Source organism: Leucoraja erinacea, chromosome 34 (genome assembly GCF_028641065.1).
Source record: "Leucoraja erinacea ecotype New England chromosome 34, Leri_hhj_1, whole genome shotgun sequence".
Classification (NCBI taxonomy): Eukaryota; Metazoa; Chordata; class Chondrichthyes; order Rajiformes; family Rajidae; genus Leucoraja; species Leucoraja erinaceus.
In genome coordinates this window covers 14,156,834-14,177,041 of record NC_073410.1, presented here as the reverse complement: position 1 = coordinate 14,177,041, position 20,208 = coordinate 14,156,834, and the positions used below count along the sequence as shown (strand labels likewise).

At 54.2% G+C, this 20,208-nt stretch overlaps 1 protein-coding gene across 1 annotated transcript in view; it reads left to right on the top strand.

The window, feature by feature from the left end:
* Positions 1–20,208, top strand: part of ldb3a (LIM domain binding 3a) — a 135,281-nt gene that overhangs the window by 55,153 nt on the left and 59,920 nt on the right. The window contains exons 4-7 of the mRNA XM_055661564.1: positions 3,961–4,036; positions 8,214–8,666; positions 10,659–10,678; positions 16,042–16,245. Of these exons, the coding sequence (XP_055517539.1) occupies positions 3,961–4,036; positions 8,214–8,666; positions 10,659–10,678; positions 16,042–16,245 (753 nt within the window). The remainder of the gene's footprint in view (positions 1–3,960; positions 4,037–8,213; positions 8,667–10,658; positions 10,679–16,041; positions 16,246–20,208) is intronic.

The following is a 20,208-nucleotide window of genomic DNA, read 5'->3' as shown; positions in this document are numbered from 1 at the left end:
TTAGATCACGAGCATCTCGTGGAACCTGACTGTCTTTGCCAGAACATCGATTTACCAGGCGCAGCATGTTTTATGTAAAGCCATTTTGTCTTCAGACCCTGAGGTGTACCTGTCAATTGGGGGGGACATGAGGGGTGTGGGGCAGGGAGAGCCTTCAGCCAACAGGACTCCGATGTGTAGAACACAACTACAGTTGCTGGCTTACACCGACTGTCTGAAGCAGGGGCGGAAAACCCGGGGGAGGGGGGGGGGGGGGGCAGAGGGGCACGTCCCCCCCCCCCATGTTTTGAGAGGTGAGGGACCTCCCCCCCAAGTTTTTGTGCTCCCGATTTTAAAATCCCCGCTTTTAGCGCTGGATTGAGCCTAAAAAAGCCTCGCGCGTGTGTATGCGTGCGCGCATGGCCGCCAAATAATTGTGTCCCCCGTCCCCTCCATGTTTTGAAAGCGAGTTCCGCTCTTGGTCTGAAGAAGAGTCTAACCCGAAACGTCACCCATTCCTTCTCTCCAGAGATGCTGTCAGACCCGCTGAGTTACTCCAGCATTTTGTGTCTATAACATGACTGGTCGTTAGGATGGTTGATTCATTTAGTTTGGTTCAGAGATTCGGTCCACTGAGTCTAAACCAGCCAGCCATCACCCATACATTAGTTCTATCCTACACACTAGAAGCCAATTCATCTTCACGCCTGCACGTCTTTGGAAGTTGGGAGGAAACCGGAGCGCGCTGAAAAAATCTCACGGGGTCACGGGGAGAACATACAAACTCCGTACAGACGGCACCCGTAGTCAGGATCAAACCCGGGTCTCTGGCGCTGTAAGGCAGTAACTCTATCGCTGCGTGACCGTGAGCATTGCAATAAACCGGAAACATCATCTATCGAGTCTGATGATGGGTCTCGACCCAAAACGTCACCCATCCCTTTTCTCCAGAGATGCTGTCTGACCCGTGGGAACGAGCCCTTCGGCCCACCGAGTCCCGTCTGCCCTGTACACTAGTCCCATGTTATCCCAGTTTCACATCCCTTGGGCCAGTCTACCCATTAGGGCAATGTTCAGATGACCAATGAACCTACAAACCTGTACGTTTTTGGAGTGTGGGAGAAAACCGGAGCACCCGGAGAAAACCCACGTGGTCACAGGGAGAAAGTGCATACAGACGGCACCCGTACTATGAACTGTCAGATTTACTACAGATTTTCACCACTTGAAATCTTGCGCACTCTCTAGTTCCTTATTAGCATAATTAGAATAATAATCACCAATATCAATACGTTCTTAAAACCACTAATATCCAATAAAAACTACATCCTATTCAATCCTCTATTTACATTTAATCTTCATAAGGATAATTCTCTAGGTTCTTGTGCTGTTCCTTTAGAGCCAGCTGCCGGGTCAAAGGTTGCTTCTCAAGGACTTGGTCACTAGCTGCACGTTATTTTAAACTTTTATTAAAAGATTTTGGAGTATTTTTAAGGCACAGATTGACAGATTCTTGATTAGTACGGGTGTCAGGCATTATGGGGAGCGGGCAGGAGAATGGGGTTAGCAGGAAGAGATAGATGAGCCATGATTGAATGGCGGGGTAGACTCGGTGGGCCGAGTGGTCTAATACTGCTCACCTCTGCAAGGCCGTGCGTCCACCAGTACTGCTACAGCAGTGACACACCGGGACGTTTCCACTCGTGGGAGAGTCTAAGACTAGAGGTCACAGCCTCTGAATTAAAGGGCGTTCTTTTAGAAAGGGGATGAGGAGGAATTTCTTTCGTCAGAGGGTGGTGAATCTGTGGAATTCTCAAGTCACAGAAGGCTGTGGAGGACAAGTGAATGGACATTTTTAAGGCAGAGATAGATAGATTCTTGATGAGTACGCGTGTCAGGGGTTATGGGGAGAAGGCAGGAGGGAGAGATAGATCAGCCATGATTGAATGGCGGGGTAGACTTGATGGGCCGAATGGTCCAAGTCTGCTCCTACAACCGATGAACTAATGAACTTTTGACTCCCACCACTGGGACTCAATTGGTCAACAGCACAATGTCTGCGCGTAAGGCTGATGTAATTCGGTTAATTGAGGATGAAATGCGGCAGAACAGTGATTTGTTGCTTTAGCATTTCGGGGAAGATGATGAACTCTGATTGTTGCGATTGTGTACTACACATCGGAGTCTGCTCATATCACCGCTTCATGTCCAATCAACTCTCCGTTGGGCTTTGAAGCTGATCCTCCCTTTGATGCCGTGTGGCTTTGTCTGCTCACTGGCTTGGAGCCTGATTGTGTAAACCGGGTCACAGGACGTTGGTGAGGCCACATTTAGACTATTGTTCAGTTCAGTTTCTGATCACCCTGCCATAAGAAAGATGCCCTTCCACAGTTTTCAAGAGAGAGTTTTGGCCGTGTCCCGCGATGCGAGTTTAGCCAAGAGCTCTCCCGAGTTAAAAAATAAATCAAACTCATGGTAATTACGTAGAATGTACGTAGCGGGTACGTCGGAGCTCGTGGATGTCTCGTAGCGGCTCATAACGCTAACGGCAGGTACTTGGGAAACGCGGGAACTCGTGAAATTTTTTCAACAGTGTTAAAAATTTCCAAAAGTAATAAAAATACTTGTGATGAAGTGCCACTAGTTTGATTTTTTTCTAAACTCAGGAGAGCTCTTGGGTGAACTCAGATCATGGGACAGGGGCTTTAGATTTAACATTCTTAAGGGATAAAATTCTTCAGGGATTGGACAAGCTAGATGCAGGAATAATGTTCCTGATGTTGGGGGAGTCCAGAACCAGAGGTCACAGTTTGAGAATAAGGACATTTTTGACTGAGATGAGGAAAAATATTTTCACCCAGAGAGTTGTAAATCTGTGGAATTCTCTGCCACAGAAGGCAGCGGAGGCCAATTCACTGGATGTTTTCAAGAGAGAGTTAGGGCTAACAAAATCAAGGGATATGGGGAGAAAGCAGGAACGGGGTACTGATTTTGGATGATCAGCCATGATCATATTGAATGGCAGTGCTGGCACGAAGGGCCAAATGGCCTACTCCTGCACCTATTTTGTATGTTTCTATGAGAGGAGCATGCAGTAGGTCCTAGCCTTTCCCGTTATGGGAAGTGATCACGTTCCCAGCCGCCGCAGAGGAAGATTTGGAGCAATGCTCTGCCTCCGTTCATAGTCTGGGAGAAGCAGAGGCTTCTTCCAACCAGAGAAGAAGGACCTGTTTTCGACACAAAGTGCTGGAGCAACTTAGCGACTCAGGCAGCATCTCTGGGGAACATGGATAGGTGAATATTCAAGTCGGGACCTTTCTTCAGACTTGGGAGACCCCTTTGCCGAAGTGGTCCTCTGTTGACTGGTGTCCAAAGCCTGTTCAGTGACCTTGTAATTGTAGTTGAACGTTACTCTCACTAATAGTCAGGGGCGTCCATCTGAGCGCAGGTTGTAATGATGTAAACAGAGGCCTGGGGAGCAGGAGTAGGGCCACTCAGCCCCTTGAGCTTTCTCCTCGGGTCTGGCAGCATCTGTGGAGAACATGGTGGTGCAGCGGTAGAGTTGCTGCCTTAGGGCGCCAGGTACCCGGGTTCGATCCTGACTACAGGGTGCTGTCTCTATGGAGTTTGCACGTTCTCCCCATGACCTGCTTGGGTTTTCACCGGGATCTCCAGTTTCCTCCCACACTCCAAAGACGTGCAGGTTTGTAGGTTAACTGGCTTGGTGTCATTGTAAATTGTCCCTAGAGTGTGTAGGATAGTGTTAGTGTGCGGGGATCGCAGGTCGGCGCGGACTAGGTGGGCCGAAGGGCCTGTTTCCGCACTGTATCTCTAAACTAAACCTAACCTGGATAGGTGATGTTTAGGGTTGAGACCCTTCTTCAGGCATTTTGTGTCTGCAATTCCTTCCTGCATAAGAAGGGCTTGTGTACGGTTTTAAGTGAAACATTCTGATGGGAAGTGAATGGATTTGTTTTGCAGATCCAGGCGCCCGGGACCTGTTCCCACCGCTGCTCTGAGAATGGATTCTCCCATGCCAGTGATCCCACATCAGAAGGTAAGACCAGTCCCATCTAATACACATCCCATCACCTCTGCAGTTATCCAGCTCTCTGAGCGGGTTCCTGATCAACGTCTCGGTAACTACTGGTGGTCCGCTGATGCTCTCCAGCGCTGTACTGGCAATGTGACTGGGAAGCAAGTCTTTCACTTTCTACAGCTAACGTGGACTCTTCCCGGACAAGGATCATTGAGGCAGCACTTCCCAGTGGCCGGAAGAGTGCTGCTCCCATTAAACCTCCAGCTGCCGAGGTTGCAGCTGCTGATATACTGCAACATCTGGCAGTAGAACAGCAAAGTGTTGAAACTCTCAGCGTTGCCTGAGGAAACCTGTCCTGCCCTTCTGGAAACCTCACAGCTGAAGATCTCACAAGTTTAGTTTAGTTTAGATACAGCGCGGGAACAGGCCCTTCAGCCCATTGAGCCCGTGCCGACCAGCGATCCCCGCACACTAACACTATCCTACACACACACTAGCGACAATTTACATTTATACCAAGCCAATTAACCTGCAAACCTGCACGTCTTTGGAGTGTGTGAGGAAACTGAAGATCTCGGAGAAAACCCCAAGCTGGTCACGGGGAGAACGTGCAAACTCCATACAGGCAGCACCCGTAGTCGGGATTGAACCCGGGTCACGGGCACCGTAAGGCAGCAACTCCACCGCTGCACCAACGTGCCGCCCCAAAAGTTCATAAAATTCATAGGAGCACGATGAGGCCATTCGGCCCACTCCCCCAGCTTTACAATCCCCCCATTACAATCAATCAGGAGAAGGGTCCCGACCAGTAACGTCACCTGTCTGTGTTCTCTAGAGATGCTGCCTGACACGCTGAGTTACTCCGCCACTTTGTCAGGGTGTAAACCACCATCTGCTTTTGAAATCCAAAGTTTATGAACGAGTTTCTGCCCAGTGTAACGATGCCCCTGTGTTGGGTTTTATTTGCCTAGAACTCCTTTAAAAGCTGATGATGCAGGCTGTTAATGCAACTGGTGGAAATCAAATATGACCAGATGATTGGGCTAATCCCTTAATCCTGTCAAATTAACAAAATCATTGCATGCAGTTTATTACAGAGACACGGGGATTTGTACAGGCGCGTGCATGTATAGAGGCACACACAGATGTCTGAAAGCCTGCGCGCGTATGCATCCATGTACATGCACGCCACACACACGGACACATGCACGTGTTCAGATGCGAGCACACACACAAACACACGTGCGAGCACACACACAAACACACGTGCGCACACACAAACACACGCGCACACACACGCGCACACACACACACACACGCACACACACACACAAAGACACGCGCGCACACACACACACGCGCACACACACACACGCGCACACACACACACGCGCACACACACGCGCGCACACACACACACACACGCGCGCACACACAAACACACGCGCGCACACACACACAACCACAACACACACACACACGCGCACACACAAAAACACCACGCACTCACACACACACACAAAGCGCTCGCACACACACACACACGCTCACACACACACACAACGCACACACACACACACAAATCACGCGCACACACACACACACACACACACACACACACACGCACACACACACTCTCACACACCACAAATGCGCACACACACACACACACACAAGCGCACACACACACACACACTCGCACACACACACACACACACACACACACACACACACACACACACACACACACACGCGCACACACACACACACACACACACACACACACAAACACGCGCACACACACCACACACACACCACACACGCGCACACAAGCTCACACACACACACACACACACACACACACATACACACACACACACACACACGCACACACACATACATACACACACACACACACATACACACACACACACACACACACACACACACACACACACACACACACACACACACACGCACACACACACACACACACGCACACACACACACACACACACACACTCACTCACACACACACACGCATACACACTCGCACACACACACACACACACACACACACACACAAGTACAGATAAAGACACAAACTTTTTTGTCTTTTTTTCTTTCTTTTTGTTCCTTTGTCATGTTTTAGTTAATTTTGTTTTATTAAGTTGTGTATGTGTGTGGGATGGGGTGGGAGAAACATGTTTTGGTCTCTTCCTTCGGGAGATGCGACTTTTTTTCTGTCATATTCCCCGTCCCCGTCTCCGTCTGCGCCGAGGCCTAATGGCGGAGCTGGCGGCCTCGGAGCTGTGGCGGCAGCAGCGGCAGCGGCAACGGCAACGGAGACCCGACTCGGCCCCGGAGCTGTGGCGGCGGCAGCGACCACCCGCGGAGTTTGAACCGGCCCGTTCGCAGAGCACGGTTGAGCCACGGGATTTACCATCACCCGGTGGGGTCACAACATCTGGAGCCTGGATCGCCTCGGCGCAGAGGGAGGAGGTGTTTGGTGAACTCACTGTGGTGGATGTTAAAATTGTGTTGATTGTGTGTTTTTGTCATTTTGTATTATATGTATGACTGCAGGGAAAGGCAATTTCGTTCAGACCGAAAGGTCTGAATGACAATAAACTAAACTAATCTAATCTAATCTAACACACTCACAGACACACACGCACACGCACACACATACAAGTACAGATACACACACACACACACACACACACACACACACACACACACACACACACACACACACACACACACACACACACACACACACACACACATACAAGTACAGATACACACACACACACACACACACACACACACACACACACACACACACACACACACACACACACACACACACACCACACACACACATGCACACACACGTTCCCAGGCTTTAGAGGAGGACTATTGAGTCTATGTAACGGGAGGATTATTTGCCTAATGTGGCTGGATAGCTGATAACAGACTTGTGAATGCAGCCTAATCCACTCCACCAGATGCCAGGATTAGTCGGTCCCTGCAGACACGAGCAACTTAATTCATGCCACTCATTCTCCATCAGCATCTCCCCAATCCAACGTCTGATGTTCTCAGTCAGCGATGGCATCTCGAAGGATTTGTCTTTGGAAATGGCACCTGTCTTGTGCCCAAACTTCCCGTCCCTGCCCTGCTGGCATCTAACCATTGCCGGACTCCAGGGAGTCCAGGGAACATGTCAAGTCATGGAGTCATGGACACAGGCCCTTTGGTCCAAATTGCCCACGTTGACCAACATGACCCATCTACACCAGTCCCACCTGCCTGCGTTTGGCCCAGATCCCTCTAAACCTGTCCTATCCATGTACCTGTTTAAAGTTGTGAGAGTACCTGCCTCAACTACCTCAGCTCGTTCCGTACACCCACCACGCTCTGTGTGGAAAAAGTTGCCCCTCAGGTTCCTATTAATTCATCACACCTCACCATAACTTGAGCTGTGCTTTCAATAGAAGAAGGGAATTCTGGAGAAGGGAGAGGGAAAATGTAGTTGAGACATGGACTAGTAGTGATTTGGGGTGATTTCCCTCTTGACTTTAGAGATGCAGCACGGAAACAGGCCTTTCGGCCTACTGAGTCCGTGCCGACCAGCGATCCCCGTACACTAACACTATCCTACACACCAATTATCTTACACACCTGCACGTCTTTGGAGTGCGGGAGGAAACTGGAGCACCCGGGGAAAACCCACGCAGGTCACAGGGGGAACGTAACAAATCCATACAGGCAGCACCCGCAGTCAGGATTGAACCGCCGTCTCTGGCGCTGTTAGGCAGCAGCTCCACCGTCCCACCCCTCATCAGATGCACACTGATTGGAAATGTTAACCAGTAAGGTCAACATGGTAGAGGTCACAGGGCAGGAGAGGTATGGGCCGATTCAGCGTCAGGTGTTGAAGCCGTCTTCAGCTTTGAGACGCTTCCAAATTCTCCCAGGCGACTGTCTGTTGAGATGGCCTTCGTTTCGTGCTGGGATACTGCAGTATCCGGAGTGAACGCCTGGATGGTTTGGGCCACGGGCTGGTGTTGTGCTTTGCCCGCTGGTGTGCGTTGCGTAGGTTGTGATCAGTGACGGTTGCTTATGCCGGTGTGTGTGTGTGTGTGTGTGTGTGTGTGTGTGTGTCGTACGTGGCTGTGTGTTGTTGCAGGAGCAGGACCTGGAGAGCAGCCGCAGCCCTGGGAGCAGATACCAGACGTCGACCCCCGAGCAGCGGCCCAGCCTGGGGGTCCTGCCTGCCGACACCCCACGCCCGCCCAACGGCATCGCCTGGGACTGGTCCGCTGCCAGGACCACCAACATCTCCTGCAGCTCACAGATGACCACTTCCTTCGGGCGAACATCTTCTGGGACCACCTCGATGTTCTCACCAGCCACCTCTATGACCCCTGACCACTCACCTCAAGGAGGGGTCAACCTCTCGGCGAGGGTCTCCGATGCATCTGGCATTAAGGGTGCAACACCCACATCCGCCTCACGGGGGCAGTACAACAGCCCCATTGGTCTGTACTCAAAGGAGACCTTTGAGGAAATGAGGAGGCCCATTGGCCAGGAGGATGGCAGAGCGGGCAGGGTCTCCGTGGGCGGACTGCTGCCAGGGTACGTACCACAAACCTCATCCCCGCCGTGTAGTGAAGGGGATGGGTCTGGGTTAGTGTTCTGTAGGGGAACCTCTCACTGAGCAGCCTCTTGAGCAGTCTGTACTGGACAGCCCCATTGCATCTCCCTGCTATCTAGTGACTACCCACCAAAGACATACCTCATCAAGCCTTCCGACTTGCTGTCTTTACCTCCTAAACACGGTACAACTCTGGGATCTAGGAGAAGGTTGAATCTCTGGGATCTGGGAGAACATTGGAATCTCTGAGTAGACAAAAATGCCGGAGAAACTCAGCGGGTGCAGCAGCATCTATGGAGCGAAGGAAATAGGCAACGTTTCGGGCCAAAACCCTTCTTCAGACGGGTTGCAATCTGGGATCTTGGAGAAGGTCGAATCTCTGGGATCTGGGAGAACATTGCAAACCGGGATCTTGGCAAGCGTTACACCCTCGGGATTCCTGGAGAACATTGCCAAGCCCTGGGACATCAGAGAACATTGAACCTCCTGCATCTTGGAGAACATTGAACCTCCTGAGATCATGGAGAAGGTCGCGGCTGGCGGATTCTTGGAGAACATTGCGAACTTTGAAATCTTGGAGGAGGTTGAAGAATCCGTGAGGCACCGTCCATTGTTGCTTGTGGGAACACGAGAAAAGGGAGCATCGGGACCAGAGAATAACTGCAGGACAGTAGAAAGACACTGAGCCCATCTGTACTGCCCCAACAGAGCAATCCCATCCCTCCCATTCCCCCATCAACCTGCAAATGATCTTCACTTGTATCTATCCAGTTCCTGCTTGTCAGCCCTGATGGAGGAGTAGGACTCTCGGCTCTTGGCCTTCCTCACCACCTTGAGCTCCAGGCTGGTTCACGTCTCCATTCCATCTATTGCCTTAGTTACGTATCTCCACGTTGGATCATTTCCACTGGTCCAACAAATAGTTTTCCACCCATTAGAATTCGGACTGTGGCACTGTCTCCAGAGATTAAACCAGGCATCTGAGATGGAGTCACCTCCTGACTGGGTCTACCAGAGGGTCTGGCCATCTGTCTGTTCCGATTGTCTGCTGCTGATTTTGCTGTTGCAGGTTTGCATCTGGTGCAAGAGTCGCACTCTGTGGATAAAACTGGCATTGCAGTAGTGTTTGGGCACCGTGGATAGAGGCGGCTTCATGGCCTTTGACGCAGTTTATAGTCACTGTATTGGCAGCAACTGCTTGTTCCAGCCTCTGGTGGAATCGGTAGCCAGTAGGACTGAAGGTGTGTGTTTATCGGGTTGAGTTTGCCATTCATTGCTTGTGCTAAAGGCATCGCCTGGCGACTGGGTGCGGGCACTTCCTCTCTGGTAACAAACAGATGATGAGATGGAAAGACACATACACCACGATTTTTACTTTAGTTTTTAGAGGTACAGTGGGAACAGGCCCTTTGGCCCGCTGAATCTGGGCCAACTTGGGACTATGTTTAAATGGTGCCAACTGGTGCGTTTGTGGTTTATTTAAAAATAATGTCATTGTTTGCAGTGCACAGGAGGCAGCAAAACGCCATTGAACCATTGAGTATCACAATCCAGCATCCAGCATCACTAATACAGCACTCCACTCTCTCTTTCCACAAAGCCCTGGCCGCAGGGGGCACATTTGACCCGCCGGTCAGTGTGTGGAAGCTCCGATGAGGTTGAGATCAGCCGCCTCACCCGGCTTGGGAGCCACATTATTGGGGGGGCTTCTGTTGGGGGGGTGGGGAGGTTCAAGTCTCTCGTGATTTTGACCGGGTTAAAGGAGCTGCCGGACCACCAGTCGATGGTGGGCCTGTAACATCCACCAATCCGCCGCTGTGTTCTTTAGCCTCTGGACATTGCCTTTGCCTCTGGGTGGGGGGGCAATGGGAGGGGGTCTCATGCAGATGGGAACTGCGTGGGTCTGCGTTGCTCCTGACGTACCGCCACCTGACTTGGCAACTAAACCATCTTCTTTGAATCTTTTTCCCTCCGCAGATTATCAACACTTCATCCAAGTTAGTGGGCAGCCTTCCTGTGGTAGTGTGTTGTGTGTTGTGCCCCAGGGCAGCACGAGGTGGCCCTGTCGCCCTAGCCTGCCCTGTCTCTCTGCCCCGCCTGCCCTGTCTCTGCCCCCGACCTGCCCTCTCTCTCCCCGACCTGCCCTCTCTCTGCCCGACCTGCCCTCTCTCTCCCCGACCTGCCCTCTCTCTCCCCGACCTGCCCTGTCTCTCCCCAACCTGCCCTCTCTCTCTCCCGACCTCCTGCCCTCTCTCTGCCCCCGACCTGCCCTCTCTCTCTCCCGACCTGCCCTGGCCCTCCCCCACCTTCTGCTCTCATCCCGACCTGCCCTCTCTCTCCCCGACCTGCCCTCTCTCTCTCCCCCGACCTGCCCTCTCTCTCCCCTCCCTGCCCTCTCTCCTCTCCCCAATCTGACCTGCCCCCCCTCTCTCTCCTCCCCGACCTTCCCCTCTCTCCTCCCCGACCTGCCCTCTCTCTCCCCGACCGACCCTCTCCTCTCTCCCCGACCTGCCCTCTCTCTCTCCCCGACCTGCCCCTCTCTCTCTCCCCTTTGCATCTCTCCTCCCCGACCTCGCCTGCTCTGTCTCTCCCCCGACCCGCCCTCTCTCTCCCCGACCTGCCCTCTCTCTGACCCCGACCTGCCCTGTCCCTCCCCGCCTGCCCTCCCTCTCCCCAACCTGCCCTCTCTCTCCCCCACCCTGCCCTCTCTCTCCCCGACCTGCCCTGTCATCTGCCCCCGACCTCCCCTCTCCTCTCCCCCGACCTGCCCTCTCTCCCCCCGACCTGCCCTCTCTCCCCCCGACCTGCCCTTCTCTCTCCTCTCCTCCCGACCTGCCCTCTCTCTCCCCGACCTGCCCTCTCCTCTCTCTCCCCGACCTGCCCTCTCTCCCCCCCCACCCCGACTGCCTCTCTCTCTCCCCGACCTGGCCCTCTCTCCCTCCCCCCACCTGCCCTCTCTCTCCTCCCGACCTGCCCTCTCTCTCCCCCCCGACTCTGCCTCTCTCCTCTCCCCCCCGACCTGCCCTTCTCTCCCCCCCCTGCCCCTCTCCCCCCGACCTGCCCTCTCTCCCCCGACCTGCCCTCTCTTCTCTCCCCCCTGCCCTCCTCTCCCCTCTTTCCCCCTTCCTGCCCTCTCTCTCCCCAACCTGCCCTCTCTCCTCCCCCCCGACCTGCCCTCTCTCTCCCCACCTGCCCTCTCTCTCCCCGACCTGCCCTCTCTCTCCCCGACCCCCCTCCCCCCCTCTCTCTCCCCGACCTGCCCTCTCTCTCCCCGACCTGCCCTCTCTCTCCCCGACCTGTCCCTCTCCTCCCCGACCTGCCCCTCTCTCTCCCCGACCTGCCCTCTCTCTCCCCCGACCTGCCCTCTCTCTCCCGACCTGCCCTGTCTCTCCCCGACCTGCCTGTCTCTCCCCCGCTCTCTCCTGCCCTGTCTCTCCCCCCCGACCTGCCCTGTCTCTCCCCCGACCTGCCCTCTCTCTCCCCCGACCTGTCCTCTCTCTCCTCGACCTGCCCCTCTGTCCCTCTCCCCGACCTGCCCTCTCTCTCCCCAACCTGCCCTCTCTCTCCCCCCGACCTGCCCTCTCTCTCCCCCCCTCCCCTGTCTCCCTCACCCCGACCTGCCCTCTCTCTGCCCGACCTGCCCTCTCTCTCTCCCCCCTCCTGCCCTCCTCTCTCTCTCTCCGACCTGCCCTCTCTCTCCCCCTTCCTGCCCTCTCTCTCCCCCCCTCCCTCCCCTGTCTCACCCCGACCTGCCCTCTCTCTCCCCCGACCTGCCCTGTCTCTCCCCGACCTCCTCCCCTCTCTCTCCCCCGACCTGCCCTCTCTCTCCCCCTCCCCTGCCCTGTCTCTCCCCGACCTACCCCTCTCTCACTCCGACCTGCCCTGTCTCTCCCCGACCTGCCCTGTCTCTCCCCGACCTGCCCTCTCTCTCCCCGACCTGCCCTGTATCTCCCCCCGACCTGCCCTCTCTCTCCCCGACCTGCCCTCTCTCCCCCCCGACCTGCCCTCTCTCCCCCCGACCTGCCCCTCTCCTCTCTCCCCCGACCTGCCCCTCTCTCCCCCGACCTGCCCTCTCTCTCTCCCCCCGACCCCCCCTCTCTCTCTCCCCGACCTGCCCTCTCTCTCCCCCCGACCTGCCCTCTCTCTCCCCGACCTGCCCTCCTCTCTCCCCGACCTGGCCCTCTCTCCCCCCCCCACCTGCCCTCTCTCTCCCCCCGACCTGCCCTCTCTCTCCCCCCCCTCTCTCCTCCTGCCCCTCTCTCCCCCCGACCTGCCCTCCTCTCTCCCCGACCTGCCCTCTCTCCCCCCGACTGCCCCCTCTCTCCGACCCCGACCTGCCCTCTCTCTCTCCCCAACCTGCCCTCTCTCTCTCTCCCCGACCTGCCCTCTCTCTCCCCAACCTGCCCCTCTCTCTCTCCCCGACCTGCCCTCTCTCTCCCCGCCCTCTGCCCTCTCTCCCCCCGACCCTGCCCTCTCTCTCCTCCTCCGACCTGCCCTCTCTCTCCCCCGACCTGCCCTCTCTCTCCCCGACCTGCCCTCTCTCTCTCCCCGACCTGCCCTGCCCAGTCTCTCCCCCCGACCTGCCCTCTCTCTCCCCGACCTGCCCTGTCTCTCCCCGACCTGCCCTCTCTCTCCCCGACCTGCCCTCTCTCTCCCCTCTCTCCCCCGCCCTGCCTCTCTCTCCCGACCTGCCCTCTCTCTCCTCCCCCGACCTGCCCTCTCTCTCCCCGACCTGCCCTCTCTCTCCCCCGACCTGCCCTCTCTCTCTCCCCGACCCTGCCCTCTCTCTCTCCCCCCGACCTGCCCTCTCTCTCCCCCCTGCCCCTCTCCTCCCCCGACTCTGCCCTCTCCCTGACCTGCCCTCTCTGTCTCCCCCGACCTGCCCTCTCTCTCCGACCTGCCCTCTCCTGCCCTCTCTCCCTCCCCCGACCTGCCCTCTCTCTCCCCGACCTGCCCTCTCTCTCCCCGCCCTCCCCTCTCTCACCCCGACCTGCCCTCTCTCTCCCGACCTGCCCTTGTCCTCCCCGACCTGCCCTGTCTCTCCCCGACCTCCCTCCCCTCTCTCTCCCCGACCTGCCCTCTCTCTCTCCCCGACCTGCCCTCTCTCTCCCCGACCTACCCTGTCTCTCCCCGACCTGCCCTGTCTCTCCCCGACCTGCCCTCTCTCTCCCCGACCTGCCCAGTCTCTCCCTGGCCCGTGTTGTTGTGCAGCATGCAGGTTGCAGTTGTACTTGCAGGCGTTGCGTTGCGTTGCGTTGCGTACCTGCCTGTGTTCTTTAATCATTGTGTTTTTCCTATTCTGCTGAATACTGTACATGCAAACTCCATGGCTTGGTTTAGTTTGGTTTAATTTTAGTATAGTCTAGTTTAGTCTAGTCTAGCCTGGTATAGTTTAGTTCAGTTCAGTGATGCAGCATTGAAACAGGCCCACCGAGTCCACTTTAGTTGACTTTAGATCAGTTTAGTTGAATTTGGAGATACGGCGTGGAAACAGGCCCTTCGGCCCACTGAGTCCGTGCCAGCCACCTATACACTAGCACCATCCTACACAATGCGGAACGATTTACAGAAACCACTTAGCCTACAAACCCCGAACGATTTTGGAGTGTGGGAGTAAACCGAAGCACCCGAAGAAAACCTACGCAATCACAGGGGGAACGTGCAAACTCCGTACAGACAGCACCCGTAGTCAGGATGCAAATGTGAAAGGAATATTCAGTGGGGTCTGTGACATGGATATGGAGAAGAGTTAGCCTTGCAACAAACTCGCCAACTCGCTGCTTACAACTTCAGAGCTGCCCACCCAACTCCGTGGTTGCATTAACAAAGCTGATTTTGAGCAGGCATAGAAACATAGAAAATAGGTGCAGGAGGAGGCCATTCGGCCCTTCGAGCCAGCACCGCCATTCATTGCGATCATGGCTGATCGTCCCCAATCAATAACCCGTGCCTGCCTTCTCCCCATATCCCTTGATTCCACTAGCCCCTAGAGCTCTATCTAACTCTCTCTTAAATCCATCCAGTGATTTGGCCTCCACTGCCCTCTGTGGCAGGGAATTCCACAAATTCACAATTCTCAGGGTGAAAAAGTTTTTTTCTCACCTCAGTCTTAAATGGCCTCCCCTTTATTCTAAGACCGTGACCCCTGGTTCTGGACTCGCCCAACATTGGGAACATGTTTCCTGCATCTAGCTTGTCCAGTCCTTTTATAATTTGATATGTTTCTATAAGATCCTCCCTCATCCTTCTAAACTCCTGTGAATACAAGCCTAGTCTTTTCAATCTTTCCTCATATGACAGTCGAGCCATCGCAGGGATCAATCTCGTGAACCTACGATGCACTGCCTTAATCACAAGGATGTCCTTCCTCAAATTAGAAAACCAAAACTGTACACAATACTCCAGATGTGGTTTCACCAGAGCCCAATATTACTGCAGAAGGACCTCTTTACTCCAATACTGAAATCCTCTTGCTATGAAGGCCATCATTCCATTAGCTTTCTTCACTGCCTGCTGTACCTGCACGCCAACTTTCAGTGACTGGTGCAGGAAGGGAAACTCGGTCGTTCAGTGTTTGCTCAGGGATGATTGTGGGGGTGGGGGGGGTTTGTCGTGTGAACTGTGTGGAGTGCGGCGGTGTTGGTGCTGCATGCGGGGGTCGGGGGTCAGGTGTGTTTGGCTGTAATGGCGGGCGCTGCAATGCATGCTGGGAAATGCGGCATGGTTGTTGGCGCTGGTGCCGGGAGCAGTGCATGCTGCAGCAGCGGGCCGCGCAGGCCTGGAGCCGCACACGGGCGGGAACAAGGTGGGGAAGTGGCCGAGCTTCCGTTAAAATCCAAAACCCACGTCTCCCGCGAACGGAAAAGCTGGAATATTTCCCTCTCGCCAGTGGCAGCAGTGGCAGCAGAGGCCAGGAACACTGGGCCTCCACAGTAACGTCACACGCTTACAGCAGCTAGTTTAGTTTAGAGATACAGCACCGAAACAGGCCCTTTGGCCCACCGATTCCATGCCAACCAGTGATCACCCCCTACACTAGCATCATCCTACACACACTAGGGACAATTTACAATTAACCTACAAACCTGGACGTCTTTGGAGTGTGGGAAGAAACTGGAGATCCCGGAGAAAACCCATGCAGGTCACGGGGAGAACGTGCAAACTCAGTACAGACAGCACCCGTAGTCAGGATTGAACCCGGGTCTCTGGCGCTGTAAGTGTTGTAAAGCAGCAACACTACCGCTGCGCTACCATGCCGGCCTAAGGCTTCTGCAGCTACTGCCCTTCTGCCACTAACCCCTGAGCTTTCACCCCCGTACCGGCCACGCTTCACCCTCTGTTCCTCTCTCCCTGTGGACAGTAGCAACTATGTGGAGCGCTTCAACCCCAACGTGCTGAAGGATTCGGTGATGTCCACACACAAGCCCATCGAAGTGAAGGGCCCGGGGGGGAAGGCAACCATCATCCATGCCCAGTACAACACTCCCATCAGCATGTACTCTCAAGATGCCATCATGGATGCCATCGCAGGCCAGGCTCACGCCAGGGGCAGCGACCTCTCCAGGTATGCCCGCTACTCCCCGAGTGCATGCAGGGGGAACATGCAACAATGGAAAGATGCAGCTCGGAAACAGGCCACTCGGCCCACTCAGTCCACGCTGACCAGCGATCGAACTACCTCCATGTTCTCCCACTTTTTCTCACCCACTCCCTGCACACCAGGGACACATTCACCCGCAAAACCGCACGTCTTTGGGATGTGGGAGGAAACCGGAGCGCCCGGAGGAAACCCACGCGGTCACACGGGGGGGGGGGGGGGGAAAACGTGCAAACTCCACACACAGGCAGTACCCAAGGTCGGGATCGAACCCGGGTCTCTGGCGCTGTGAGGCAGCAGCTCTACCAGCTGCACCACCGTGCCGCCCACACTGGAGTTGGTTTAAGTCTCTGAAATCAAAAATCGAGGAGATTTCATGTGCTCATTTGAAGATCCAGTAACAATATGATTTAATGAAAGGTGCTTAATCAATGGTAGACTTGTGGCCTATTAAATCAGTCTGAAGAAGGGGCCGACATGAAACCACCTATCCATGCTCTCCTAGAGATGCTGCCTGACCCACTCTAACACTCAGTGTCTTTTCTTCAGTAAAGCAGCATCTGCAGTTCCTTGTGTCCATGAGTGTGTATGTGTGTGGTGTGTGCATCTGTGTGCGTGCCTGTGGGTGCATGCGTCAGTGTGTGTGTGCATCTGTGTGTGTGTATGTACGCGTCTGTGTATGTGTCTCTGTGTGTGTGCGTGTGGGCGTGTGTGCATGTATGCGTCTGTGTGTGTGTATGTATGCGTCTGTGTATGTGTCTCTGTGTGTGGGCGTGTGTGTATGTGTGTGCGTCTGTGCGTGTGTCTGTGGGCGCGTGTGTGTGTGTGTGTGTGTGTGTGTGCGTGCGTGTGTCTGTGTGTGTGTGTGCGTGCGTGCGTATGTTGGGGCACTGGTAGTCCTTACACACTGGAACCAGCTCTCCCCCCCCCCCCCCTCCCCAAGTCACGCTCCCCCACTCCAGAGATTTTGCTGCTCGCCCCCGCTCCTTGCCAAGACCCCAGTAACCAGTTAGTGCCTGTAACCCAGAATGCTGAGTAGGGGGTTTCCGTGGCTACCAAGCCACGACTCATGGGTTTTCAAGTGTCACATTCAGTCTCTATGCGGGGGAAGGTCTAGAAAGGCTTGCACCTTCCTGTGCAGGTCTGACACTCATACCCACTCCAAGCCTGACATCCCAGCACTGCTGCACCAGAGAGGCCTGCAGTTCACAGACTCTGGCAGTGTGAGCTCTGGGCCTTGTTGCTAGTTTGTGTTGAACGGGTTAACGGAGCGCTCTTGCTGTTGCTGCCATCTTCCCTTTGGTCTGTTTCTGGAGCAAGGAAGACAAAGTGTGCTCCCTGCTGGCAGGTATAAGGGCCAAGAAACACCGGCACCTTAGCTTGTTTTAGTTTAGAGATACAGCGTGGAAACAGGCCCTTCCGCCCACCGAGACAGCGATCCCCGTACACTAGCGCTAACCTACACACACTCGGAACAATTTGCAATGTTACCAAAGCCAATTAACCTACAAACCTGCACGTCATTGGAATGTGGGAGAAAACCGGAGAAAGCCCACGCGGGTCACGGGGAGAACGTACAAACGCAATACAGACAAGCCCGCGTAGTCACGCTCGAACCCGGGCCTCTAGCGCTATAAGGCTGCAACTCTACCGCTGCGCCACCGTGCCGCACCCATCCCTGATCCTGTACCTGAGACCCATGGGTGTGATGTTAAACACTGGAGCACCACAGAGAGAACCCACCCGTAACCTCGAGAACTGACCCAACCAACAATGCACCGGCCACGAAAGGGCCTGTCCCACTTTCACCACCTAATTCACCACCTTTTTTTACTCGTGGAGATTTTTCATCACGCCCCCACCTACTTGATGCCACGAGCACCTACAACCTCGTGATGACTAATGCTGCGAGCATGAGTCAAGGGCAAACTCGGCAGAGCTCGTGAATTAGGTGGTGAAAGTGGGACAGGCCCTTAAGGCACAGTACAGAATATAACAAGCTGAGACAACCCCACCCAGGATTGAAGTGTGGTCGGTGTGTAACAGATATTTATAAGGGTGGGAAAATAATGGTGTCGGATTGTTCAAAGGTTAGTAGACTCTGGTTCATGTGTACCGGGCCTCGCTCACACCATGGTGGCAGCTTATGCGGGGGGGGGGGGGGGGGGTGGAGGGGGAAATGCACCTCATAACCTTGTGATGATCCTGTGGTAGCTCACCAGAACTTCAGCCAGCGTGGCCCATTTGATATCTTCTGTAGATCTGGGGAATAGTGTTGCAACTCAACTCTTTATGTTTCTAATGGTGTGTTGCTTCTCTTTCTTCACCCCCTCCTTCTCCAACCTCAACCCACTCACACACACCTTCCCCCCCAACCCAATCCCCATCACTAACACACAACTCTCATTGTCACCGTGTGTCCACTGGTCTATCTACCCTGTGGTCAATGCCTTGTCCGGTGTTTGGTCATGTGACCCTCCCCCACAGTGGTCCCGAACCTCCGTTTGCGTAAGTAGGTCCGTTTTTCACGAGTGTTTTATATCATATATCCCGATAGGCCAATGATACCTTGCCTAACCAGACTGCCATTTCTTAACCAACTAAACTCAGACGGGCTAGAAACACCATTTCAGTCACCGATCACCAAGGTGGGAGACGACCCCTTCTCGGTTCCCGGCCGTTTGTGTTGAAATTGTGTCGTGATCTTTGGTTGTGACTTCCTTCTCTTGTTTGGTTTCCTGTCGTTCAGCGAGGAGTTCGGCGCAGGTACTGTCAACACCAGCAGGGGGCGGTAGTTTATGACGAGGGTCTTTCCCTTTTGCTCTTTGTCATTGGTGCAAAGGATGGAGAGAATTTGGAGTGTGTTGGGTGGTGGAAACACGTACTCCGACAACATTTAAAAAAGACTGGATAGGCTCGGCTTGTACTCGCTAGAATTTAGAAGAGTGAGGGGGGATCTTATAGAAACGTACAAAATTCTTAAGGGGTTGGACAGGCTAGATGCAGGAAGATTGTTCCCGATGTTGGGGAAGTCCAGAACAAGGGGTCACAGTTTAAGGATAAGGGGGAAGTCTTTTAGGACCGAGATCATAAAAACATTTTTTCACACAGAGAGTGGTGAATCTCTGGAACTCTCTGCCACAGAGGGTAGTTGAGGCCAGTTCATTGGCTATATTTAAGAGAGAGTTAGGCGTGCCCCTTGTGGCTAAGGGGATCAGGGGGTAGGTACGGGATACTGAGTTGGATGATCAGCCACGATCATATTGAATGGCGGTGCAGGCTCGAAGGGCCGAATGGCCTACTCCTGCACCTATTTTCTATGTTTCTATGACTAGGCAAGCACTAGAATTATAAAAAGGGCGCAGAGAGCCATGGACTAAGTGCCAGTAACTGGGATATTCCAAGGGAACATTTTGTAAGGCTGTGACTCTATTCCTTGGAGCACAGGAGGATGAGGGGTCATCTTATAGAGGTGTATAAAATCATGAGAGGAATAGATCGGGTAGATGCACAGAATCTCTTGCCCAGAGCAAGGGAATCGAGGACCAGAGGACACAGGTTTAAGGTGAAGGGGAGAAGATTTAATAGGAATCTGAGGGGTAACTTTTTCACACAAAGGGTGGTGGGTGTATGGAATGAGCTGCCGGAGGAGGTAGTTGAGGCTGGGACTGTCCCAACGGCAAAAGAAACAGACAGGTACATGGATAGGACAGGTTTGGAGGGATATGGACCAAATGCAGGCAGGTGGGACTAGTGTGGCTGGGAGATGTTGATCAGCGTGGGCAAGTTAGGCTGAAGATTTACTGCTGCACCAACCTTCTTAGTATCTCCTTAGATCCACCACGATCTGGTGGGCCGGTTAAGTCCTTCCCTGTTTTTAAGATGATCGACATACCGCCAGCGTTTTAAATGCGGTTCTGAAAATCCGGG